The sequence below is a fragment of the Mastigoproctus giganteus genome, chromosome 9 (assembly GCF_048544385.1).
Source record: "Mastigoproctus giganteus isolate SK-2022 chromosome 9, ASM4854438v1, whole genome shotgun sequence".
In the NCBI taxonomy this organism is placed as follows: domain Eukaryota; kingdom Metazoa; phylum Arthropoda; class Arachnida; order Uropygi; family Thelyphonidae; genus Mastigoproctus; species Mastigoproctus giganteus.
Genome location: NC_143583.1, coordinates 219,266,649 through 219,290,438, shown reverse-complemented (window position 1 = coordinate 219,290,438; position 23,790 = coordinate 219,266,649). Strand labels below are relative to the sequence as shown.

At 40.0% G+C, this 23,790-nt stretch overlaps 1 protein-coding gene across 1 annotated transcript in view; it reads left to right on the top strand.

The window, feature by feature from the left end:
• The window catches only part of shot (dystonin-like protein short stop), a 1,739,701-nt gene that overhangs the window by 425,399 nt on the left and 1,290,512 nt on the right, over positions 1–23,790 (top strand). Inside the window, exon 20 of the mRNA XM_090380932.1 lies at positions 22,508–22,685. Within this exon, the coding sequence (XP_090237058.1) occupies positions 22,508–22,685 (178 nt within the window). The remainder of the gene's footprint in view (positions 1–22,507; positions 22,686–23,790) is intronic.

Genomic DNA, 23,790 nt, shown 5'->3' with positions numbered 1-23,790 from the left:
TTGGTAACATCGTAAGTTGATCCCAAATTACAGAATTTAAATACTGTCTGAGACCTCTGTAGTCGCCTTTTCGAAAGCAAAAGCCCTTCCCTTTAGCCTTAATGGTAGTTACATCTTTGAATAATTCCCACATCAATACATTGTGATCACTGTCGCCCAGTGGTTCCTTTATCTGCAGATTCTCAATGCATGAAGAATCACTACTGATAATCAGATCAAGAGTATTACTCCCTCTGGTTCCCTCTCGAACATGTTGCTGTAGAAAACAGTCATCCAATAAATCCACAAAAGTCTTGCTAGTGTTTGAGTGACCAACCCACAAGTACCAACTTCTCTCCTGTTAACTTTACTTGTTAACAGGAGAGATTGCTTCTACAGGGATGGGATACACTTAAATAGAAAGGGTGCAAGAATATTTGCTGATGCTATCGAGGCAGTGTTACGTGGGTCGGAAAACTGCTAGCTTGGGGGGAGACAAAGACCAATAGATCGACAGTAGCCACTGGCAGAGGTGAAAGAGATTCTTGCACTGCTTCTATTAGAATGAGCAGAAGCCTAAAAAACAAGATGCATGGTATTTCAGAGACTGCTGGGAGCCATTACGGTACAAGTAAACACATGGGTTGTGTTAGGGTAGCTAAGAATAGAAACAGGTGCAGGTATACTTGCGTGTACACCAATGCTAGGAGTTTAGTAAATAAATTTGATGAATTTGAGGTATTGCTCAAAACATCAAAGGCAGATATTGTTGGGATATCAGAGACGTGGTGTCACACAGATATAAGGGATGCAGAACTGCAATTTGGGGAGTACAACGTCTACAGAAAGGATAGACAGGATAGGAAGGGGGGAGGGGTTATGCTATTAGTTAAGAAACACATAAAAACCAAGGAAGTGAAGCCAGTCGACATCGCTGGACAGTGCAGTGTTGAGTGCTATAGGCCTAATGACTCTGATGAGTATAATAAGGAACTGTACAGGGAAATAGAGTGGGCCAGTAAATCAGAGAGTCTTATAATGGGAGATTTTAATTTCCCAGATATTGACTGGAATTTGGGGGCTGGTCACTCACACACTAGCAGGGCTTTTGTGGATTTATTGGATGATTGTTTTCTACATCAGCATGTTCGGGAGGCAACTAGAGGGAGTAATACTCTTGATTTGATTATCAGCAGTGATTCTTCATGCATTAAGAATCTGCAGATAAATGAACCACTAGGTGGCAGTGATCACAGTGTGCTGAAGTGGGATTTACTCAAAGAGGTAACAACCATTAGGGGTAAAGGGAAGGGTTATTGCTTCCGTAAAGGCGACTACGATGGACTGAGACACTATTTAAATTCTATACAGTGGGACCAACTGATGATGTTACCAACAGCAAATTCAAAATGGGAAGCATTCAAAGAACTTATCTTGGAAGCTACTAGGCTTTACATACCAACTAAGAAATATTGTTCAAGGTTTAGGCCAAAATGGATGTCAGATGAACTAATGAGGCATATGGCAGAGAAGAAAAATGCATGGGATACTTACAAATTAACACATGACACAGAAGCCTATGATAGATACAAGTTGATATGCAACCAAGTTACAAAGGAGGTTAGGCAGGCGAAGGCAGATTACGAGAAATCTTTGGCAAGGGATGCAAAGAAAAACAGCAAAGAGTTCTTTATTTATGTAAACTCTAGAAGGAAGGGGATGAATCAGATTGGTCCACTTGATATTGATGGGTCAACTGTTGATGATCCTGCTCAGGTAGCTAACAAACTAAATGAATATTTTGCATCAACATTCACACATGAGGAGTTATTCAGCAAAGGGAATGCCAGATGTGTATTCAACTCTAGCAGTAAGCTACAGAATCTTGAAATAACTGGGAGTAAAGTGGAGGAGAAACTGTTGAAGATAAACACAAGAAAGGCACCCGGGGTGGATGGGATCTATCCAGTTATATTAAAGGAGACAGCAAAGGAAGTAAGCAAACCCTTAGCCATAATTATGAGAGCTTCCTTGGACTCAGGGGAGGTACCCATAGATTGGAAATGTGCAAATGTGACCCCAATTCACAAAGGAGGATCAAAGGCTGACACAAGTAATTATAGACCTGTGAGCTTAACTTCTGTTCCAGGAAAATTAATGGAGGCACTGGTTAAAGAAGCACTGCAGGATCATTTAGACAAGACTTCAGTTATAGCTCGGACACAGCATGGTTTTGTTAAGGGGAAGTCTTGCCTGACCAACTTGATTGGATACTATGATGCAGTCACAAAAGAACTGGATGCAGGGAATAACTTTGATATTATATACTTGGATCTTAGAAAGGCTTTTGATACTGTTGCACATGGAAGACTGCTACACAAATTGGAGCAGTGTGACATTGGAGGCAAATTGCTGCTATGGATAAAGGGGTGGTTGAGGGGGAGAAGACAGAGAGTGGTAATCAATGGACACTGCTCATCGTGGACTAATGTTATTAGTGGAGTCCCTCAGGGCTCAGTGTTGGGTCCATTGTTGTTTTCTGTATTTATAAATGATATTGATGATGGTATATCAAGCTTAATGTCCAAGTTTGCAGATGATACAAAGGTTGGCAGGGTTGTCAGGGACACTACTGACACTATGCTGCTGCAACAGGATCTGGAAAGGTTGAGCAGATGGGCTGAGAGGTGGCAAATGAAGTTTAACATTGACAAATGTAAAGTACTACACATGGGAAACAGCAACCCCAGAGCAACGTATCAACTCTGTGGTACTACACTGACAGTGGTAGAGAATGAAAGGGACTTGGGGGTGATTGTGCAGGCAGATATGAAGTTTCCTGAGCAGTGGAGACAGGCTGTAAGAGTAGCTCATGGTGTCTTGTCAATGATATACAGGAATTTTTTAGCAGGGATAAGGAGGTGATTATTCCCTTCTATAAGGCAATGGTCAGGCCACACCTTGAGTACTGTATACAGGTCTGGAGGCTTCATTTCAACAAGGGTGTAGAGCTGCTGGAACTAGTACAGAGAAGGGCAACAAGATTAGTGAATGGAACAAAGGGTTGCTCTTACAAAGAAATGTTTAAGTTTTGTAAATTACAGAGTCTGGAGACTAGGCACCGGTGAGTGATCTCATTGAGGTGTATAAAGCCTTGAATAGTTTGAGCATGCTCCATGCTGATGGAATTCTTCCTCTTGCTCAGAATAATCACCTGAGAGGGCATAAATTCAAATTGAGAAAAAACAGATGTAGGACTGATGTGCGGAAATTTGCCTTTAGCCAGCTGGTAGTTGGTTGGTGTAACAGACTTCCATCCTTTGTTGTGGAAGTTGATAGCCTAAATAAATTTAAGGCTCAGCTGGACAGGTATTTGGAACAAATGGAGGGGTGAAATGGGAGGTTTTTTTTTTTTTTTTTTTGCTGATTCTGCATAAACTTGCTTTCTTGCATCATATGCCTGTACTAATGCAAATGCTAATTCAAATTCTAACTCTGCACTGCCTATATCTGTGTGACACCATGTCTCTGATATCCCAACAATATCTGTCTTTGATGTCTCGATTAGCACTTCAATCTCATCAAATTTATTAATTATACTCCAATTATTGGTGTACATGCATGTATACATGCACCTGTTCCTGCTCATAGCCACCTAACACTATGACTCCCAGCCGTCCTGGAAATCTCCTTTACCTTGCTTTCCAGTCTGCTGCCCATTCTAATAGAAACAGTGAAAGAATCACTTTCACCTCTGCCAGTGGCTACTGTTGAACTATTAGTCCTTGTATCCCCCCAAGCTAGCAGTTTTCTGACCCACCTGCCTCGATAGCATCAGCAAATATTCTTGCACCCTTTCTTTTTAAGTGATCCCATCCCTGTAGAAGCAGTCTTTCCTGTTAACAATGCAAATGATGGATGCAAAAAATAATTTTGATATCATATATTTGGATTTGGGGGCTTAGAGGGGAACAGGTATCCTGTGTGTTATCAGACACTCAGCCCAAAACACTGATGGATCCAATATCTCTCTATTACAGAAGATTTAGGAGAAGTCCGGTTGGCCTGCCTCCCTAAAATCCACTTGTGCACACCTTCTCGATGGTAAGCCCTGTTACGTCACTTAGGTGGCAACGAACATGTAGAGTGGTTCTCTTCAAGACGCCTGGTCAGCGTGAAGAGGAAAAGACCAAACCCTCCAGCAATGAGAGCACAACAATACAAATGGTCCTCAGTTTTTCAGGTGGTAGATGACTTTCATCAACAGGTGAAATACCACCACTTTGCTTATTGGAGGCTTGAAGTGGTGAAACCCATGTTTAGTCTCTAGAGCAAAGTTTCCGGCATTCCCCTCTCCTCTCCCCATACTTCTCCTTCAACCCATGCACGGTACTAAGTACTATAGGTTTTGATACCTTTCGTGTTTGGGGTTCTCATAAAAAAAAAAAAAAAAAAAAAAAAAGTCCACAGCAGCTTTCACACTCTCCCTCTTACGGCAACGAGAGGATCAGAGTGGAGGCAGAGGGTGCTAAGAATCTCTGGGTACGACCAGGCTGCCATGCACGGAAATTGAACTTGGCCTGTTATAACGTACGATCACTCATCAGTGAAGACAGGATATTAGAGCTGGAAAAGGAATTAGAAAATGTGAATTGGAATATCATCGGTATGGCTGAAACAAGAAGAAGAAATGAATCACTTATAAGTTTATCAAGTGGAAATCTGCTGTACAGCAATGGAAACAGTGAAAGGAGTGAAGGTGGAGTTGGGTTTCTGGTCCATAAAGATTTTAAAAACAACATTTTGGAATTCAAAAGTACATCACCAAGGGTGTCAAGACTAATACTCAAGATTTCTAAGAGGTACAAGCTAAAGATTATAATGATTTATGCACCAACATCGAGCCATGATGATGAAGAGGTTGAAGAAATGTACACTGAAATTGAGAGTCTTCTAGATGAGCAGAAAACCCACTACACTATTATTATGGGGGACTTCAATGCTAAGGTTGGAAAAAGGCAAAACAGCGCAGAAAGAGGAACTATAGGAAATTTTGGAATTGGTGAAAGAAATAAAAGAGGTGAAAGACTTGTGGAATTTGCAGAATCTCAAGGTCTGTCAGTAATGAATACTTTTTTCAAGAATAGGGTGAACAGAAAGTGGACATGGAAGAGTCCAAATGGATTAACAACTAATGAAATCGACTTCATCCTCACTAACAGAAGATATATTGTGAATGATGTTACCGTCCTGAATAAGGTAAATGTTGGAAGTGATCACAGAACATTAAGAGTTACACTTGATATAGATGTAGGAAAGGAAAGGAAAAAACTGACTCGAGTAAATAATACAAAGGTCTTTGAAATAACATAGTAGGAGAAAAAGCAGTATGTACTGGAACTTAAGAACAAGTTTGAGCTTCTGCAGACTGCTCAGGACCAAGATATCAACTTTCTGAAAGTGATAAAGCCCAAGAAACCTATAGGGAAACAGAAATCCAAAGAAGAAAAAATTAGTCAAGAAACACTTGTTAGGATGAAACAAAGACGACAAATGAAGAGCAAGAAAAACACTGACAGGGAGAAAATTGAGTATACTGAGTTATGCAAAGCCATTAGAAAGAGACTCAGAGAGGACATAAGAAGATTTAACACAAGAAAAGTAGAACAAGCATTAAGGGAAAACAAAGGATTTAAATCAGCAGCCATGGGCAGTAATACAGAAAGACAAATGATACTGAAACTGAAGAACAGTGATGGTGTACTTATAAACAGCAGAGAAGGCATAATTCAAATAGCAGAAGACTACTATAGAGAATTATACAAGGAGCGAGGGAATGATACCAGCAGTGGGGAAGATGGATTGCAAAGTAGCAACACATACGACATACCCGATATTCTTCCTGATGAGGTAGAACATGCATGGAAGAAAATGAAGAATCAGAAAGCCCCGGGGAAAGATGAAGTTACTGTAGAGTTGTTAAAATTGGGAGGAAGAGACATAACACAAAAACTGGCAAGGCTCTTCACAAAGTGCATTAGAAAAAGGTGTGATGCCTAAGCAGTGGAATAATGCAATCATAGTTTTGCTGCATAAGAAAGGAGATAAATCAGAAATTGGAAATTATAGACCAATTAGCTTGTTATCCCATATCTACAAGTTGTTCACAAGGGTCATTACTAACAGATTAGAAAGAATACTTGATGAAAATCAACCGAAAGAACAAGCTGGCTTTAGGACAGGATTCTCAACTATGGATCACCTTCACGTAATATCACAGCTAATGGAGAAAGCAAATGAATATAAAACACCATTATGCCTGGCATTTGTGGATTATGAAAAGGCATTTGACTCCATACAGCATAAGGCAATGTTTCGGGCACTGGAAAGACAAGGCATAGATACTCCATATATTATGATTTTGAAGAAAATATATGAGAGTGCTACATCCTTTATTAGACTAGACAAAGACAGTAGCAAATTTAAAATTGAGAAAGGAGTTCGACAAGGAGACACAATATCTCCGAAGCTGTTTACTGCTGCCCTTGAGGAAGCTTTCAGAAGATTAGACTAGTCGCAGAAAGGAGTCAATGTGAACGTAGAGTACCTAAACCATTTACGATTTGCAGATGACATTGTGGTCATAAGCCACGATCCCAAAGAATTAGAGGAAAATCTTAATCAGTTATTGGCATTTGATGCAAGAAAGCAAGCTTATGCAGCATCAGCCAAAAAAAAAAAAAAAAAAAACCACTCCCACTTCACCCCTCTGTTCATTCAAAATACCTGTCCAGCTGAGCCTTAAACTTATTTAGGCTATCAACTTCCACGACAAGGGATGGAAGTCTGTTCCACCATCCAACCACTCGCTGGCTAAAGGCAAATTTCTGCACGTCTATCCTACATGTGTCTTTCCTCAATTTGAATTTATGCCCTCTCAGGTGATTATTCTGAGCTAGAGGAAGAATCCCATCAGCATTGTGCATTGAGCATGCTAAAACCATTCAATGCTTTATACACCTCTATCAGATCACCTCGCTGGTGCCTAGTCTCCAGACACTGTAATTTGCAAATCTTAAGCCTTTCTTCGTAAGAGCACCCCTTTGTTCCATTCACTAACCTTGTTGCCCTTCTCTGTACTCGTTCCAGCAGCTCTACATCCTTCTTGAAATGAGGCCTCCAGGCCTGTATACAGTACTCTAGGTGTGGCCTGACCATTGCCTTATACAAGGGAATAATCACCTCCTTATCCCTGCTAGAAAAATTCCTATATATCATTGACAATACACCATGAGCTACTCTTGCAGCCCGTCTGCACTGCTCAGAGAACATCATATCTGCCTGCACAACCACCCCCAGGTCCCTTTCATTCTCTACCACTGTCAGTGTAGTACCACAGAGTTGATACGTTGCTCTGGGGTTGCTGTTTCCCATGTGTAGTACTTTACATTTGTCAATGTTAAACTTCATTTGCCACCTCTCAGCCCATCTGCTCAACCTTTCCAGATCCTGTTGCAGCAGCATAGTGTCAGTAGTGTCCTTGACAACTCTGCCTTCCTTTGTATCGTCTGCAAACTTCGACATTAAGCTTGATATACCATCATCAATATCATTTATGAATACAGAAAACAATAATGGACCCAACACTGAGCTCTGAGGGACTCCACTAATAACATTAGTCCACGACGAGCAGTGTCCATTGATTACCACTCTCTGTCTTCTCCCCCTGAGCCACCCCTTTACCCACAGCAGCAATTTGCCTCCAATGTTACACTGCTCCAATTTGTGCAGCAGTCTTCCTTGTGCAACAGTATCAAAAGCCTTTCTAAGATCCAAGTATATAATATCAAAGTTATTCCCTGCATCCAGTTCCTTTGTGACTGCATCATAGTATCCAATTAAATTGGTCAGGCAAGACTTCCCCTTAACAAAACCATGCTGTGTCCGAGCTATAACTGAAGTCTTGTTTAAATGATCCTGCAGTGCTTCTTTAACTAGTGCCTCCATTAATTTTCCTGGAACAGAAGTTAAACTCACAAGTCTATAATTGCTTGTGTCAGCTTTTGATCCTCCTTTGTGAATTGGGGTCACATTTGCACATCTCCAGTCTATGGGTACCTCCCCTGAGTCCAAGGAAGCTCTCATAATTATGGCTAAGGGTTTGCTTACTTGCTTTGCTGCCTCCTTTAATATAACTGGATAGATCCCATCCACCTCAGGTGCCTTTCTTGTGTTTATCTTCAACAATTTCTCCTCCACTTTACTCTCAGTTATTACAAGATTCTCTAGCTTACTGCTAGAGTTGAATACACCTCTGGCTTTCCCCTCCCTGAATAACTCCTCATGTGTGAATGTTGTTAGCGACCTGAGCAGGATCATCAACAGTTGACCCATCGATATCAAGTGGACCAATCTGATTCATCCCCTTCCTTCTAGAGTTTACTTAAGTAAAGAACTCTTTGCTGTTTTTCTTTGCATCCCTTGCCAAAGATTTCTTGTAATCTGCCTTCGCCTGCCTAACCTCCTTTGTAACTTGGTTACCGATCAACTTGTATCTATCATAGGCTTCTGTGTCGTGTGTTAATTTGTATGTATTCCCATGCATGTTTCTTCTCTGCCATATGCCTCATCAGTTCATCTGACATCCATTTAGGCCTAAACCTTGAACAATATTTCTTAGTTGGTATGTAAAGTCTAGTAGCTTCCAAGATAAGTTCTTTGAATGCTTTCCATTTTGCATTTACTGTCGGTAACATCATCAGTTGGTCCCACTGTATAGAATTTAAATACTGTCTCAGTCCATCGTAGTCGTCTTTACGAAAGCAATAACCCTTCCCTTTACCCCTAATGGTAGTTACCTCTTTGAGTAAATCCCACTTCAGCACACTGTGATCACTGCCACCTAGTGGTTCATTTATCTGCAGATTCTTAATGCATGAAGAATCAATGCTGATAATCAAATCAAGAGTATTCCTCCCTCTAGTTGCCTCCCGAACATGCTGATGTAGAAAACAATCATCCAATAAATCCACAAAAGCCTTGCTAGTGTGTGAGTGACCAGCCTACAAATTCCAGTCAATATCTGGGAAATTAAAATCTCCCATTATAAGACTCTCTGATTTACTGGCCCACTCTATTTCCCTGTACAGTTTCTTATTATACTCATCAGTCATTAGGCCTATAGCACACTCCTACTCACAATTTTGATCTCCCGATGCTTATGTCACACCAAACTGACTCGACACTGCACTGTCCAGCGATGTCCACTGGCTTCACTTCCTTGGATTTTATGTATTTCTTAACTAATAGCATAACCCCTCCTCCCTTCCTATCCAGTCTATCTTTTCTGTAGACGTTGTACTCCCCAAATTCCAGTTCTGCATTCCTTATATCTGTGTGACACCAAGTCTCTGATATCCGAACAATATCTGCCTTTGATGTTTTGAGCAATACCTCAAATTCATCAAATTTATTTACTAAACTCCTAGCATTGGTGTACACGCAAGTATACATGCACCTATTTCTATTTGTATCCCCCCTAGCTAGCAGTTTTCCTACCCACCTAACACTGCCTCGATAGCATCAGCAAATATTCTTGCACCCTTTGCACAGTTAGTATGGATTTTGGACTAAAGATGAATATGGCTAAAACAAAAGTAATGATGAACAAGTATGCCACGGAAAGGGAAATAATGATTGAAGGAGCAGTAATTGAAAAGGTGGAGTCATATACTTATCTGGGACAAGTTATTAGCTATAATAATGATAAATGGCTGGAAGTCAAGAGAAGAATAAATTTCGGATGGATAGCATTCAGGAAATATAGTCACATACTGAAGAGCAATATCCCAGTTTGTCTGAAACGTAAAATAATGAATCAATGTATACTCCCCACCGTGACTTATGGAAGTGAAACTTGGGCACTCACCAAAAGAATGGAAGAGAAGCTAAGAACTACACAGCGAAGGATGGAACGAATTATATTGGGAATCAGACTTTTAGAAAAGAAGAGAAACACATGGATTAGGCAGCAAACTCAAGTAAAGGACATTCTTATCAAAACTAAAGAACTAAAATGGTCTTGGGCAGGACACATAGCTCGAAGACATGATGACAGATGGACTAAGAAAATAACAGAATGGTACCCAAGAGGTGCTAGAAGAAAACCTGGAAGACAAAGGTGGAGATGGATAGATGAAATTCATGAGTTTTTGAGTAGTAAATGGATGGCCAGTGCTCAAAACAGAAGGAACTGGAAATTTGCTGGAGAGGCCTTCATCCTGCAGTGGATTGAAAATGGCTGATGATGATGATGATTTGGATTTCAGGAAAGCTTTTGACACTGTTGCGCATGGAAGACTATTGTACAAATTGGAGCAGAATGGTATTAATGGTAAGTTGCTACAATGGATAAAAGGATGGTCAAGTGGGAGAAGACAGAGGGTGGTAATCAATGGGTGCTGCTCTTTGTGGACTAATGTTATTAATGGAGTCCCACAGGGTTCGGTGCTAGGTCCACTGTTGTTTTGTATATTTATCAATGATATTGATGAAGGTATATCAGGCTTAATGTCGAAGTTTGCAGATGATACAAAGGTTAGCAGGGTTGTTAATGACATGTAATAGCAGTGTGCTACTGCAACAGGATCTAGATAATTTGGGCAGATGGGCTAAGAAGTGGCAACTGAAGTTTAACCTTGACAAATGCAAAGTACTGCATATGGGTAGAAGTAATCCCAGAGAAATGTACCAACTGTGTGGTACTACACTTAAGGTGGTAGAAAATGAAAGAGATCTGGGAATAATTGTGGAGTCAGATATGAAGTTTTCTGAGCAATGCAGACAGGCTGCCAGGGCAGGTCATGGGGTTTTGTCAATGATATATAGGAATTTTGCTAGCAGGGAAAAGGAGTTGATTATCCCTCTGTATAAGGCAATGGTCAGGCCACGCCTTGAGTACTGCATACAGGTCTGGAGGCCTCATTTTAGGAAAGATGTAGATTTACTTGAGCGTGTACAGAGACGGGCAACGAGATTGGTGAGGGGAATGAAGGGATCCTCTTACCAAGAGAGGCTTAAGTTCTGCAAATTGCAGTGGCTGGAGACTAGGCACCTGTGCGGTGGTCTGATTGAGGTATATAAGGCCTTGAATGGGTTGAGCACACTGAATTCTGATGGGATCCTTCCACTTGTTCAGATTACGAACCTAAGGGGGCATAAATTCAAATTAAGAAAAGACAGATGTAGAATAGATGTGCGGAAATTTGTCTTTAACCAGCGGGTGGTTAATTGCTGGAACAAACTTCCATCTATCGTTGTGGAAGGTTGAATAAATTTCAGGAGGAACTGGACAGGCATTTGGAGGGAATGGTGTGATTTTTTTTTTTTTTTTTTTTTTTGGCTGATGCTGCATAAGCTCATACACTTGCTTTATTGCATCATATGCCACTACTACTACTACTACTACAAGCACAGACCAGGCTGAAAAAAATGTTATCCCTTGAGCCTTGCACAAAATCCAGGGCCAAATTGATTGACAAGTCTCTCATCATATGCTCGCTTCCATCGTGTCTGGGAACAATAGGAGAGGGACACGATCTTGGAAGACACCTTCGCACTTCGAGAAAAAGTGTAGCATAGTGGGGTGTACACAGTCAGTGAGCAGTTGACCATAGCGGACACCACTGATGTGTGAAACATGCCTCTCACCATTCAATTGCCTGCACCGCTCTTTACTTTTGATACCATGCATAATGGATCAAGTGCTTTCATGTTGTTGATGCCAAATCCGTACACGACTATCCATGGTGTGGAGTAAATAATGTGACTAATCTGACTAGCACACCTTCTTCCAGTCTTCTAACTTCCACTTGCATGCTCTTTGCACCAGGTGAGTCTTTTATGTGATGTATTGAGTGTGCAATGCATGGTCATGTCAGGTTGGCCCAGAACAAAATCTGAGCCAGTGTTAGGGTAGCTAAGAATCGGAACATGTGCATGTATATTTGCATGTACAAGAATGCTAAGAGTTTTGTAAATAAATTTGATCAATTTGAGGTGTTGGTGAAAACCTCAAAGACAGATTCGGATATTAGAGACATGGTGTCACACAGATATAAGGAATGTAGAAATGGAATTTGTGGAATAAAATGTGTACAGGAAGCATAGAGAAGATAGGAAGGCATGAGGTGTTATGCTATTAATTAAATAGTATGAATCAGAGCTGTAATGCTATTAGTTAAGAAACACATAATATCAATGGAAATACAGCCAGTTGACATGGCTGGACAGTGCAGTCTCGAGTTAATTTGGTGTGACCCTGGGAAAGCAAAATTGAGATTAGGAGTGTGTTATAGGCATAATGACTCTGATGAGTAGAATAATCAACTGTACAGAGAAATTGAGTGTGCCAGTAAATCAGAGTGTCTTATAATGGGGGATTTAATTTCCCAGATATTGACTGGAAATTGTGGGTGGGTCCCTCACACAATAGCAAAGCTTTTGTGGATTTATTGGATGATTGTTTTCTACAGCAGCATGTATGGGAGGCAACTAGAGGGAGTAATATTCTTGATCTGATTATCAGTAGTGATTCTTCATGCATTAAGAATTTGCAGATCAAGGACCACTAGGTGGCAGTGATTACAGTATACTAAAGTGGGATTTACTCAAAGAGGTAACTACCATGAGGAGTAAAGGGAAGGGTTTTGCTTTTGTAAAGGTGATTATTGTGGTCTGAGACAGTATTTAAATTCTATATGGTGGGAGCAACTGATGATATTACCAACAGAAAATCTAAGTGGGAAGCAATCAAACAATTAATCTCGGAAGCTACTCGGGATTTGATATCAACTAAGAAATATTGTTCAATGTTTAGGCCTAAATGGATGTCAGATGAATGATTTGGACGTGTGGCAGAGAAGAAAAATGCAAGGGATACAAAAATTAAATAGGTGACACAAAAGCCTATTGGTAGATATAAGCTGGCCTGTAACCATGTCATAAAAGAAGTTAGACAGACAAAGGCAGACTGTGACAAATCTTTGGAAATGGTGTAAAGAAAAACAGCAAAGAGTTCTTTACTTATGTAAACTCTAGAAGGAAGGGGATGAACCAGATTGGTCCACTTGATATCGATGGTTCAACTGTTTGTTAGGCATCTAACAAACTAAATGAGCATGTTGCATCTACATTCACACATGAGGAGTTATTCAGGGTGGAGAATGCCAGAGGCAAATTAAACTCTGGCAGTGAGCAAGATGATATTGTAATAATTGAGAGCAAGGTGGAGGAGAAATCGTTGATGATAAACATATGAAAGGCACCTGGAGTGGATGGGATCTATCCAGTTATATTAAAGGAGTAAACAACGAAAGTAAGCAAACCCTTAGCCATAATTATGAGAGCTTCCTTGGACTCAGAGGAGGAACCCATGGACTAGAGATGTGCACATGTGACTCTAATTCACAATGGAGGATCAAAGGGTGATACAAGTAATTACAAACCTGTAATTAATGACGTAGTTAAAGAAGCACTGCAGGATCATGTAGACAAGACTTCAGTTATAGCTCTGACACAGCATGGTTTTTTTAAGGGAAAGTCTTGCCTGACCAATTTGATTGGATACTATGATGAGGTCACAAAGGAACTGGATGCAGAGAATAACTTTGATATCATATATTTCGATCTTAGAAAGGCTTTTGATACTGTTGCGCATGGAAGACTCTTGAACAAATTGGAACAGTGTGGCATTGGAGGCAAATTGCTGCTATGGATAAATTGATGGTTGAGTGTGAGAAGACAGAGAGTGGTAATCAATGGACACTGCTCATCATGGACTGATGTTATTAGTGGAGTCCCACAGGGTTCAGTGTTGTTTTCTGTATTTATAAATGATATTTATGATGGTATATCAAGCTTAATGTCCAAGTCAGTACTCTGCTGCATCAGGATCTACAAAAGTTGAGCAGACGGGGGCTGAGAGGTGATAAATTAAGTTTAACATTGACAAATGTAAAGCACTACATATGGGAAGCATTAGTAGAGGCATATGATGCAAGAAAGCAAGCTTATGCAGCATCAGCCAAGGAAAAAAAAAAAAAACTTCCACTTCACCCCTAAGTTCATTCAAAATACCTGTCCAGCTGGGCCTTAAATTTATTTAGGCTATCAACTTAGTATTAGTAATGACCGCATGGTGCAAGAAAGCCTATGGCTTATGCTGCACCAGCCAAAAAAAAATAAAATCCGAACAAAACAATAATAAAAATAGAAAAAAAAAAAATAATAATAATTAATTAAGAAAAAGGAAATTAAACCTATCATCCAATGTGCTTCACTGACCCGATGGTACTATCCAGATGACCTTTGAGTTTCGCCAAATTATCGGGCCGAACCACCCATGAAGGCAACTTATTCCAGTGATTTATAACTTGCTGGCTAAAATAAAACTTCCTGCAGTCTGATCTAAACATTTCCCCCCGTAACTTGAATTTATGTCCCCTAGTTCTAGCATCATTTAATATCTTGAAAATTTCGTCTTCATTCATTTTGCTGATGCCTCTCAGAGCCTTAAACACCTCAATCAAATCTCCTCTACGGTGTCTAGTTTCCAAACTCTGCAACCCACATATGTCGAGTTTCCTACTCATTTACTCCAATCAATTAGAGGCAAATTGAAATCGCCCATAATAAGACATTGACGCTTACTTGTCCATTCCATTTGCACGTAGAGGCTTTTCTCATAATTTTCACCATCACCTGGTCTGTAGAGTACTCCTACTCGCATTATACCTTTGTTTCCAACTATCTCACACCATACAGACTCTATACCATCATGTGAAATGTCTGAATCTGAGAAAGTTATCGTCGCACCCAGTCTGCTTCTGATAAGAAGCATTACCCCACCACCCCTTCTATCTACCCTATCCTTCCTAAATACATTATACAAGCCATACTGAAACTCATCATCCCCAATTTGAAGGTGGCACCACGTCTACGTAATCCCTATTATGTCCGCGTTACTTGTTTTAACCAGCAGTCCAAATTTGCTCATTTTATTGAAGACACTTTTAACATTACTGTATAAACAATTAACACTTACTATTCTTGTATATTTAACAACCCTAACACAATCCTTGAAGTTTTTTAGGCTCTCTTCCCTGATATTAGCTACCTGCTCACATGAAACGTCTTTGCCCCCAGAACATCTAGATAATACGTCCAGTTGGGGTAACAGATAAGAACCCTTAAGGTATGTGCAAGATACCATCTTATACCATTGAAGTATATATTTAACATCTCCTCTCAGTCTGGCAAATTTCCTTCTCAATTCAAAAAAGCAATCGTCATCCCTGTTCCAAAGGGAAACCATTGCAACTCTATCAACAACTTTTGCCCAGTAGCTCTCCTCTTAGTTTTTTCAAAATTATTCGAAAAAAATTCTTCACAGCATGGGTAAATCAGCTCATCCGCATGCTTCATCCGCATCTTCCCTGGTATTAGCTACTCTCTCACGTGAAATGTTTCTGCTCTCAGAACATCTAGATAACTTCCACAACAAGGGAGATGGAAGTCTGTTCCTCCAACCAACTACCCGCTGGCTAAAGGCAAATTTCCGCACATCTATCCTACCTCTGTCTTTCCACGATCTGAATTTATGCTGTCTCAGGTGATTATTCTGAGCAAGAGGAAGAATCCCATCAGCATTGAGCATGCTCAAACCATTCAAGGCTTTATACACCTCTATCAGATCACCTCGCCGGTGCCTAGTCTCCAGACACTGTAATTTGGAAAACTTAAGCCTTCCTTCGTAAGAGCAACCCTTTGTTCCATTCACTAATCTGGTTGACATTCTTTGTACTCGTTCCAGCAGCTCTACCTCCTTCTTGTATACAGTACCTGTATACAAGAAGGATGTAGAGACCTGTATACAGTACTCAAGGTGTGGCCTGACCATTGCCTTATACAAGGGAATAATCACCTCCTTATCCCTGCTAGAAAAATTCCTGTATGTCATTGACAAGACACCATGAGCTACTCTTGCAGCCCTTCTGCACTGCTCAGAGAACTTCATATTTGCCTGCACAATTACCCCTAGGTCCTTTTCATTCTCTACCACTGTCAGTGTAATACCACAGAGTCTGTTCTGTGGTACAACTCTGACAGTGGTTGCTCTGAGGTTGCTGTTTCCCATATGTAGTACTTTACATTTGTCAATGTTAAACTTCATTCGCCACCTCTCAGCCCATCTGCTCAACCTCTCCAGATCCTGTTGCAGCAGCATAGCATCGGTAGTGTCCTGAACAACCCTGCCAACCTTTGTATCGTCCGGAAACTTGGACATTACGCTTGATATACCATCATCAATATCATTTGTAAATACAGAAAACAATAATGGACCCAACACTGAACCCTGAGGGACTCCACTAATAACATTAGTCCACGATGACCAGTGTCCATTTATTACCACTCTCTGTTTACTCCCCCTCGACCATCCCTTTATCCATAATAGCAATTTGCCTCCAATGCCACACTGCTCCAATTTCTGCAGCAGTCTTCCATGTGCAACAGTATCAAAAGCCTTTCTAAGATCCAAATATATAATATCAAAGTTATGATGCAGTCACAAAAGAACTGCATCCAGTTCTACTGTGACTGCATCATAGTATCCAATCAAATTGGTCAGGCAAGACTTTCCCTTAACAAAATCATGCTGTGTCCCTGCTATAACTGAAGTCTTGTCTAGATGATCCTGCAGTGCTTTTTTAACCAGTGTCTCCATTAATTTTTGTGGAACAGAAGTTAAACTCACAGGTCCTTAATTACTTGTGTCAGCCTTTGATTCTCCTTTGTGAATTATGGTCACATTTTCACATCTCCAGTCTATGGGTACCTCCCCTGAGTCCAAGGAAGCTCTCATAATTATGGCTAAGGGTTTGCTTACTTCCTTTGCTGCCTCCTTTAATATAACTGGATAGATCCCATCCATCCCGGGTGCCTTTCTTGTGTTTATCTTCAACAGTTTCTCCTCCACTTTACTCCCAGTTATTTCAAGATTCTGTAGCTTACTGCTAGAGTTGAATACACCCCTGGCATTCCCCTCCCTGAATAACTCCTCATGTGTGAATGTCGATGCAAAATATTCATTTAGTTTGTTAGCTACCTGAGCAGGATCAGCAACAGTTGAACTATCGATATCAAGTGGACCAATCTGGTTCATCCCCTTCCTTCTAGAGTTTACTTAAGTAAAGAACTCTTTACTGTTTTCCTTTGCATCCTTTGCCAAAGATTTCTCATAATCTGACTTCACCTGCCTAACATCCTTTGTAACTTGGTTACAGATCAACTTATATCTAACATTGGCTTCTGTGTCACATGTTAATTTATATGAATCCCATGCATTTTTCTTCTCTACCATATGTCTCATTAGTTCATCTGGCCTCCATTTAGGCCTAAACCTTGAACAATATTTCTTATTTGGTATGCAAAACCTAGTAGCTTCCAAGATAGGTTCTTTGATTGCTTCCCATTTTGAATTCGCTGTAGGTAACATCATCAGTTGGTCCCACAGTATAGAATTTAAATACTGTCTCGGACCATCGTAGTCGCCTTTACGAAAGCAAAAACTCTTCCCTTTACCCCTGATGGTAGTTACCTCTTTGAGTAAATCCCTCTTCAGCACACTGTGATCACTGCCACCTAGTGGTTCCTTTATCTCCAGATTCTTAATGCATGAAGAATCACTACTGATAATCAAATCAAGAGTATTACTCCCTCTAGTTGACTGCCGAACATGCTGATGTAGAAAACAATCATTCAATAAATCCACAAAAGCCTTGCTAATGTGACCAACCCACAAATTCCAGTCAATATCTGGGAAATTAAAATCCCCCATTATAAGACTATTTTCCTGTACAGTTTCTTATTATACTCATCAGAGTCATTAGGCCTATAACACACTCCTACTCTCAATTTTGATTTCCCAAAGCTTATGTCACACCAAACTGACTCGACTCTGCACTGCCCAGCGATGTCGACTGACTTTACTTCCTTGGATTTTATGCGTTTCTTAACTAATAGCATAGCCCCTCCTCCTTCCTATCCTTTCTGTAGACATTCTACTCCCCAAATTCCAGTCCTGCATTCCTTATATCAGTGTGATACCACGTCTCTGATATCCCAACAATATCTGCCTTTGATGTTTTGAGCAATACCTCAAATTCATCAAATTTATTTACCAAACTCCTAGCACTAGTGTGCACGCAAATATACATGCACCTGTTCCTGTTCTTAGCTACCCTAACACAACCCATGTGTTTACTTGTATCGCAGTGACTCCCAGCTGTCTCTGAAATACCCTGCATCTTGTTTTCCTGGCTGGTGTTCATTCGAATAGAAGAAGAAGAATCACTTCGCAAGAATCACTTTCACCTCTGCCAGTGGCTACTGTTAATCTATTAGTCCTTGTATCCCCCCAAGCAAACAGTTTTACTACCCGCCTAACCCTGCCTCGATAGCATCAGCAAATATTCTTGCATCCCTGTAAGTGTATCCCATCCCTGTAGATGCAGTCTCTCCTGTGAACAAGTACAGACCAGGCTGAAAAAAATTCCAACCCCCGAGCCTTGCACAATCTTTCCAGGGCCGAATTGATCAACAAGGCTCTCATCATATATTTCCTCCTATTGTGTCTGGGCAGAATTGCAGACACTTTCAAATTCAACCCTAATTCACGGCTTTTTTTCAACAGTGTACTTGTTAAGTAATTCTGCCGGTCTCCTACTCTTAATATCATTAGTGCCAACGTGTACAACTATATCACCTTTTGTGCCTTAAAAGATGATATCCACTGTACAACATCATCAACCTTTGTCCCTGGCAGACATCCCCTGGTCCTGTTCCACCTATCCTTTTTCAAAGCATGTTCCCTGTTTCCCTAACAATAGACTCACCAAGAACTACTAGTTCCTGTGGGAACAGCACATTTTGCCTTGGGGGTTACCGCTGTGTTGCGTCATGACCAAGTGCAAGCTCTGGCGTTGATGTGGGCAGCTGAGAGCTTGATGGGCCCTCAATTTAGTTCCTTCGAGGGCATCCACCCTGTCCTTCAAGCTCTTATATAGGCCCAAAACAATGATGAGTTGTCGCCTGATTTCATTACACTCCTTGCATTGCACGCACACACAAAGACATCCTCCATGGCAATATCATTTCCCGTACCAGATTGCTGCACAAGCATCATGCAAGCAGTGCATTTTAAAAGGCTGTGATTCAGAGGGCAACTACCCCCCCCCCCCCCAAGTTCACCCCTGAGCCACAGCACTCCCATTAGCTTGAGCCTTCTGCTTTTCTGCTCTGGTCTGAGTCATGATTTCAATTTAATTTCAATAAAATTTTAATTTCAGTACAAAATTATAACCCTAAACTTGTATCCCAACACATTTATAATTCTATATATATTTTTCAGTATCGAGTATTATCTACTGGTTCTACAGAATGCATTCAGAATGCCTCTACTGATGGTAATGCTAATACTGTTGCTTATAGAGAATGAAAAGAACCTGGGGGTAATTGTGCAGCCAGATATGAAGTTTTCTGAGCAGTGTAGACAGTCTGTAAGAGTAGCTCATGGTGTCTTGTCAGTAATATACAGGAATTTTTATAGCAGGGATAAGTATGTCATTATCCTCTTATATAAGGCAATGGTCAGGCCATACCTTGAGCACTGTAAACAAGTCTGAAGGCCTCATTTTAAGAAGAATGTAGAACTGTTGGAATGAGTACAGGGAAGAGCAACAAGATTAGTGAATGGAACGAAGGGTTTCTCTTACGAAGAAAGGCTTAAATTTTGCAAATAACAGTGCCTGGAGACTAGGCACCTGCGAAGTGGTCTGATTGAGGTGTATAAAGCCTTCATTGGTTTGAGCATGTTCAGTGCTGATAGGGTTCTTCTTCTTGCTCATAATTATCACCTAAGAGATTATCAGTTCAAATTGAGGAAAGACAGATATAGGATAGATGTGCAGAAGTTTGCCTTTAGCCAGCGGGTAGTTGATGGGTGGAACAGACTTCCATCCTTTGTTGTGGAAGTGTATTGCCTAATTTTATTTGTGTCTGAGCTGGACAGGTTTTTGAGTTGAACGGAGGGGTGAAATGGGAGGTTTTTTTTTTAGCTGATGTTGCATAAGTTTGCTTTCTTGCATCATATGCCTCTACTGATGCTAATGCTAATACTGTTGCACATGGAAGACCTTTGCACAAATTGGAGCATTGTGGCATTGGAGTCAAATTGCTGCTATGGATAAAGGCATGGTTGAGTGGAAGAAGACAGAGTGGTAATCAATGGGCAGTGCTCTTTGTGGAGTAATGTTTTTAGTGTAGTTCCCCAGGGTTGAATGTTGGGTCCATTGTTGTTTTTTGTATTTATTAATGATATTGATGATGGTATATCAGGCTTAATGTCCAGTCTTGCAAATGATACGAAGGTTAGCATTGTTGTTAGTGAAACTAATGACACAGTGTTGCTGCAACAGGATCAAGAAAAGTTGAGCAGCTAGGCTGAGAGGTGGCAACTGAAGTTTAACGTTGAGAAATTTTAACATACTGTCTACGGAAAGCAATAACCCCCAAGTAACATAGCATCTGTGTGGTACTAGAGTGACATTTTAGGAAGAATGGTAGAGAATGAAAAGGACCTAGGGTAATTGTGAGGCAGATATGAAGTTTTCTGCGCAGTGCAGCCAGTCTGCAAGGGTAGTTCATTGTGTCTTGTCAATGATATACCGGAATTTTTCTAACAGGGATAAGGAGATGATTATCTCCTTGTATAAGGCAATCATCTGGCCACACCTTGATTGCTGTTTATAGGTCTTGGAGCATTATTTTAAGAAGGATATAGAGTTGCTGGAACGAATACAGAGAGGGGCAGCAAGATTAGTGAATGGAACAAAGGGTTGCTCTTACGAAGAAAGGCTTAAGTTTTGCAAATTGCAGTGTCTAGATACTAGGCACCTACGAGGTGATCTGGTTGGGTTGTATAAAACCTTGAATGGTTTGAGCATGCACAATGCTGATGGAATTCTTCCTCTTGCTCAGAATAATCACCTGAGATGGCATAAATTCAAATTGTGTTAAGACCGTTGTAGGATAGATGTGCGGAAGTTTGCCTTTAGCCAGTGGGTGGTTGATTGCTGGAACAAGCTTCTGTCTGTCGTTGTGGAGGTTGATAGCTTGGATGGATTCAAGGCAGAGCTGGACTGGCATTTGGTGCGGGTAGATGTGTGAAATGAGAACGGGTTTTTTTTTTTTTTTGGCTGATGCTATATAAGCTTGCTTTCTTGCATCATGTGCCTTTACTAATTCTAATGGCAATGTTTAACAGTATCAAAAGCTCTCCTAAAATCCAAGTATATGTTATCAAAATTATTTTTTTCATCCAGATCCTTTGTGACCTCATCAGAGTATTCAATTGGATTTGTCAGACAAGTCTTCCATTTCACAAACCCATGCTGTGTCTTAGCTGTAACTGCAGTCTTGTCTAGAACATAATGGTGCCATTTGACTCCATTATGTATATATTTTCAAATTGGAAATAACATAATTAAATCAACTTAATTTTTAGTGCTTTATTATCTTCACAAAATTGGCAAGTGTAAATCTTGATGTTAGGCAGGCCAAGTCTTAAGTTACTTTACAAATTTTAATTGCACTGTAACATTTGAACTATTTATCTGAATAAAAAGAAAAACGAATGCATATTGAATCGTGTAAGCCCTTTGTGATCAGAATGATAAAAAATAGAAAAATGCCATAAATTTAATTAATATAAAATTTACATCACCTCATTAGAGTTAAAAAAAAAAAAAAAAATTTTTTTTGTTTGTCAGTGCATATCATTGTGAATATTCTGTTAAGGTCTCAAGCTAAATCTATAGAAAGGTATAGCTTGGAAGATTTAAAGGAAAGGCAACAGAGGGGTGAAGTGGTTATTTTTTATTTATTTATTTATTTACTTTATTTTATTTTATTTTATTTTTTTGCCTGATGCTGGATAAGCTTGCTTTCTTGCATCAAATGCCTCAACTAATGCTAATGCAAGCGACTCGTCTGGTGAGAATATGAAAGATATATTTATTTCAGATGAGAGTGTCATTTGTGTTACAGAGCTTGGAAACTAATCACATTGGTTGTTGAAGGTCTAATTCTGTAGGTCATTGAGGTAGGAGAGAACAAAATATGTCAGTCACTGGAACAAACTGAGGAGCATAATGATAAAAATAATGGATATGGGTTGCATAAATTCCACCCCCCCCTTTTATCTGGGACTTGCTTGCAGATGTCCTTTGTCTTGTACTACTTTTGAATAGTTGTTTATTACAAAACTGGTATGATATCATGATTTCATAATTAATAAAGAGTGCTTTGATTATTTTCATATTACATAATTTTTCTCAGTAATTAGTATTGACCAGATTTTCAATTTATATATGTTTACAAAACATTAACTTATTAAGTTGATATAATATAGTTTCGTAGCATGGAAGTCAGCCAGAGGGAAAGTATTATCAAAGCCCTAAATGAAGATACTCAGAAACTCCTAAATGAAGGCCAAAGCGATGATCCAGCTCTGAAAAGGCTTCAAGATGAGATGTCATACTGTAATAATTTGTTCCTTGAATTTCAGAAGATGTTAGAGATTGATGAAGGTAAGGAATAATTCAATGTACATTTGTGTAATGTATCTTGATGTTTTTGGATCTCTGCAGATCTCCCACCAAACACCTTCACTGTATTCCAGTAGATTCTGTTCCCTGCCCCCTCCTCTATATTTTACAACAACAACAACAAATCATCTAATAAATGGGAATATTTATAGATCTTCTTATTTTTATGTAATAAACAAAATGCACAGATTGTCCCAATTTATTGATGTAAAGTATGCATGAAATACGAACTCAAATTTGATATCAGACATTTCTTTAAAATTAGATTATCTACTAACAAAAGCGATTTACTTTAATGGGTGCTGCTCTTCATGGACTAATGTTATTAGTGGAGTCCCAGAGGGTTTGCTGTTGGGTCCACTGTTGTTTTGTATATTTATCAATGATATTGATGAAGGTATATCAGGCTTAGTGTCGAAGTTTGCAGATGATACGAAGGTTGGCAGGGTTGTTAATGACAGTAATGGCAATGTGCTGCTGCAACAGGATCTAGGTAATTTGGACAGATGGGCTAAGAAGTGGCAACTAAAGTTTAACCTTGACAAATGCAAAGTACTGCATATGGGTAGAAGTAACCCCAGAGAAACATACCAACTGTGTGGTACTACACTTAAGGTGGTAGAAAATGAAAAAGACCTGGGAGTAATTGTGCAGTCAGATATGAAGTTTTCTGAGCAATGTAGAGAGGTTGCCAGGGCAGGTCATGGGGTTTTGTCAATGATATATAGGAATTTTGCTAGCAGGGAAAAGGAGATGATTGTCCCTCTTTATAAGGCAATGGTCAGGCCATGCCTTGAGTACTGCGTACAGGTCTTGAGGTCTCATTTTAGGAAGGATGTAGATTTGCTTGAGCGTGTACAGAGAAGGGCAACAAGATTGGTGAGGGGAATGAAGGGATCCTCTTACCAAGGGAGGCTTAAGTTCTGCAAATTGCAGTGGCTGGAGACTAGGCACCTGCCTGGTGATCTGATTGAGGTGTATAAAGCCTTGAAATGGTCTGAGCAAGCTGAATTCTGATGGGATCTTTCCACTTGTTCAGATTACGAACCTAAGGGGGCATAAATTCAAATTAATAAAAGACAGATGT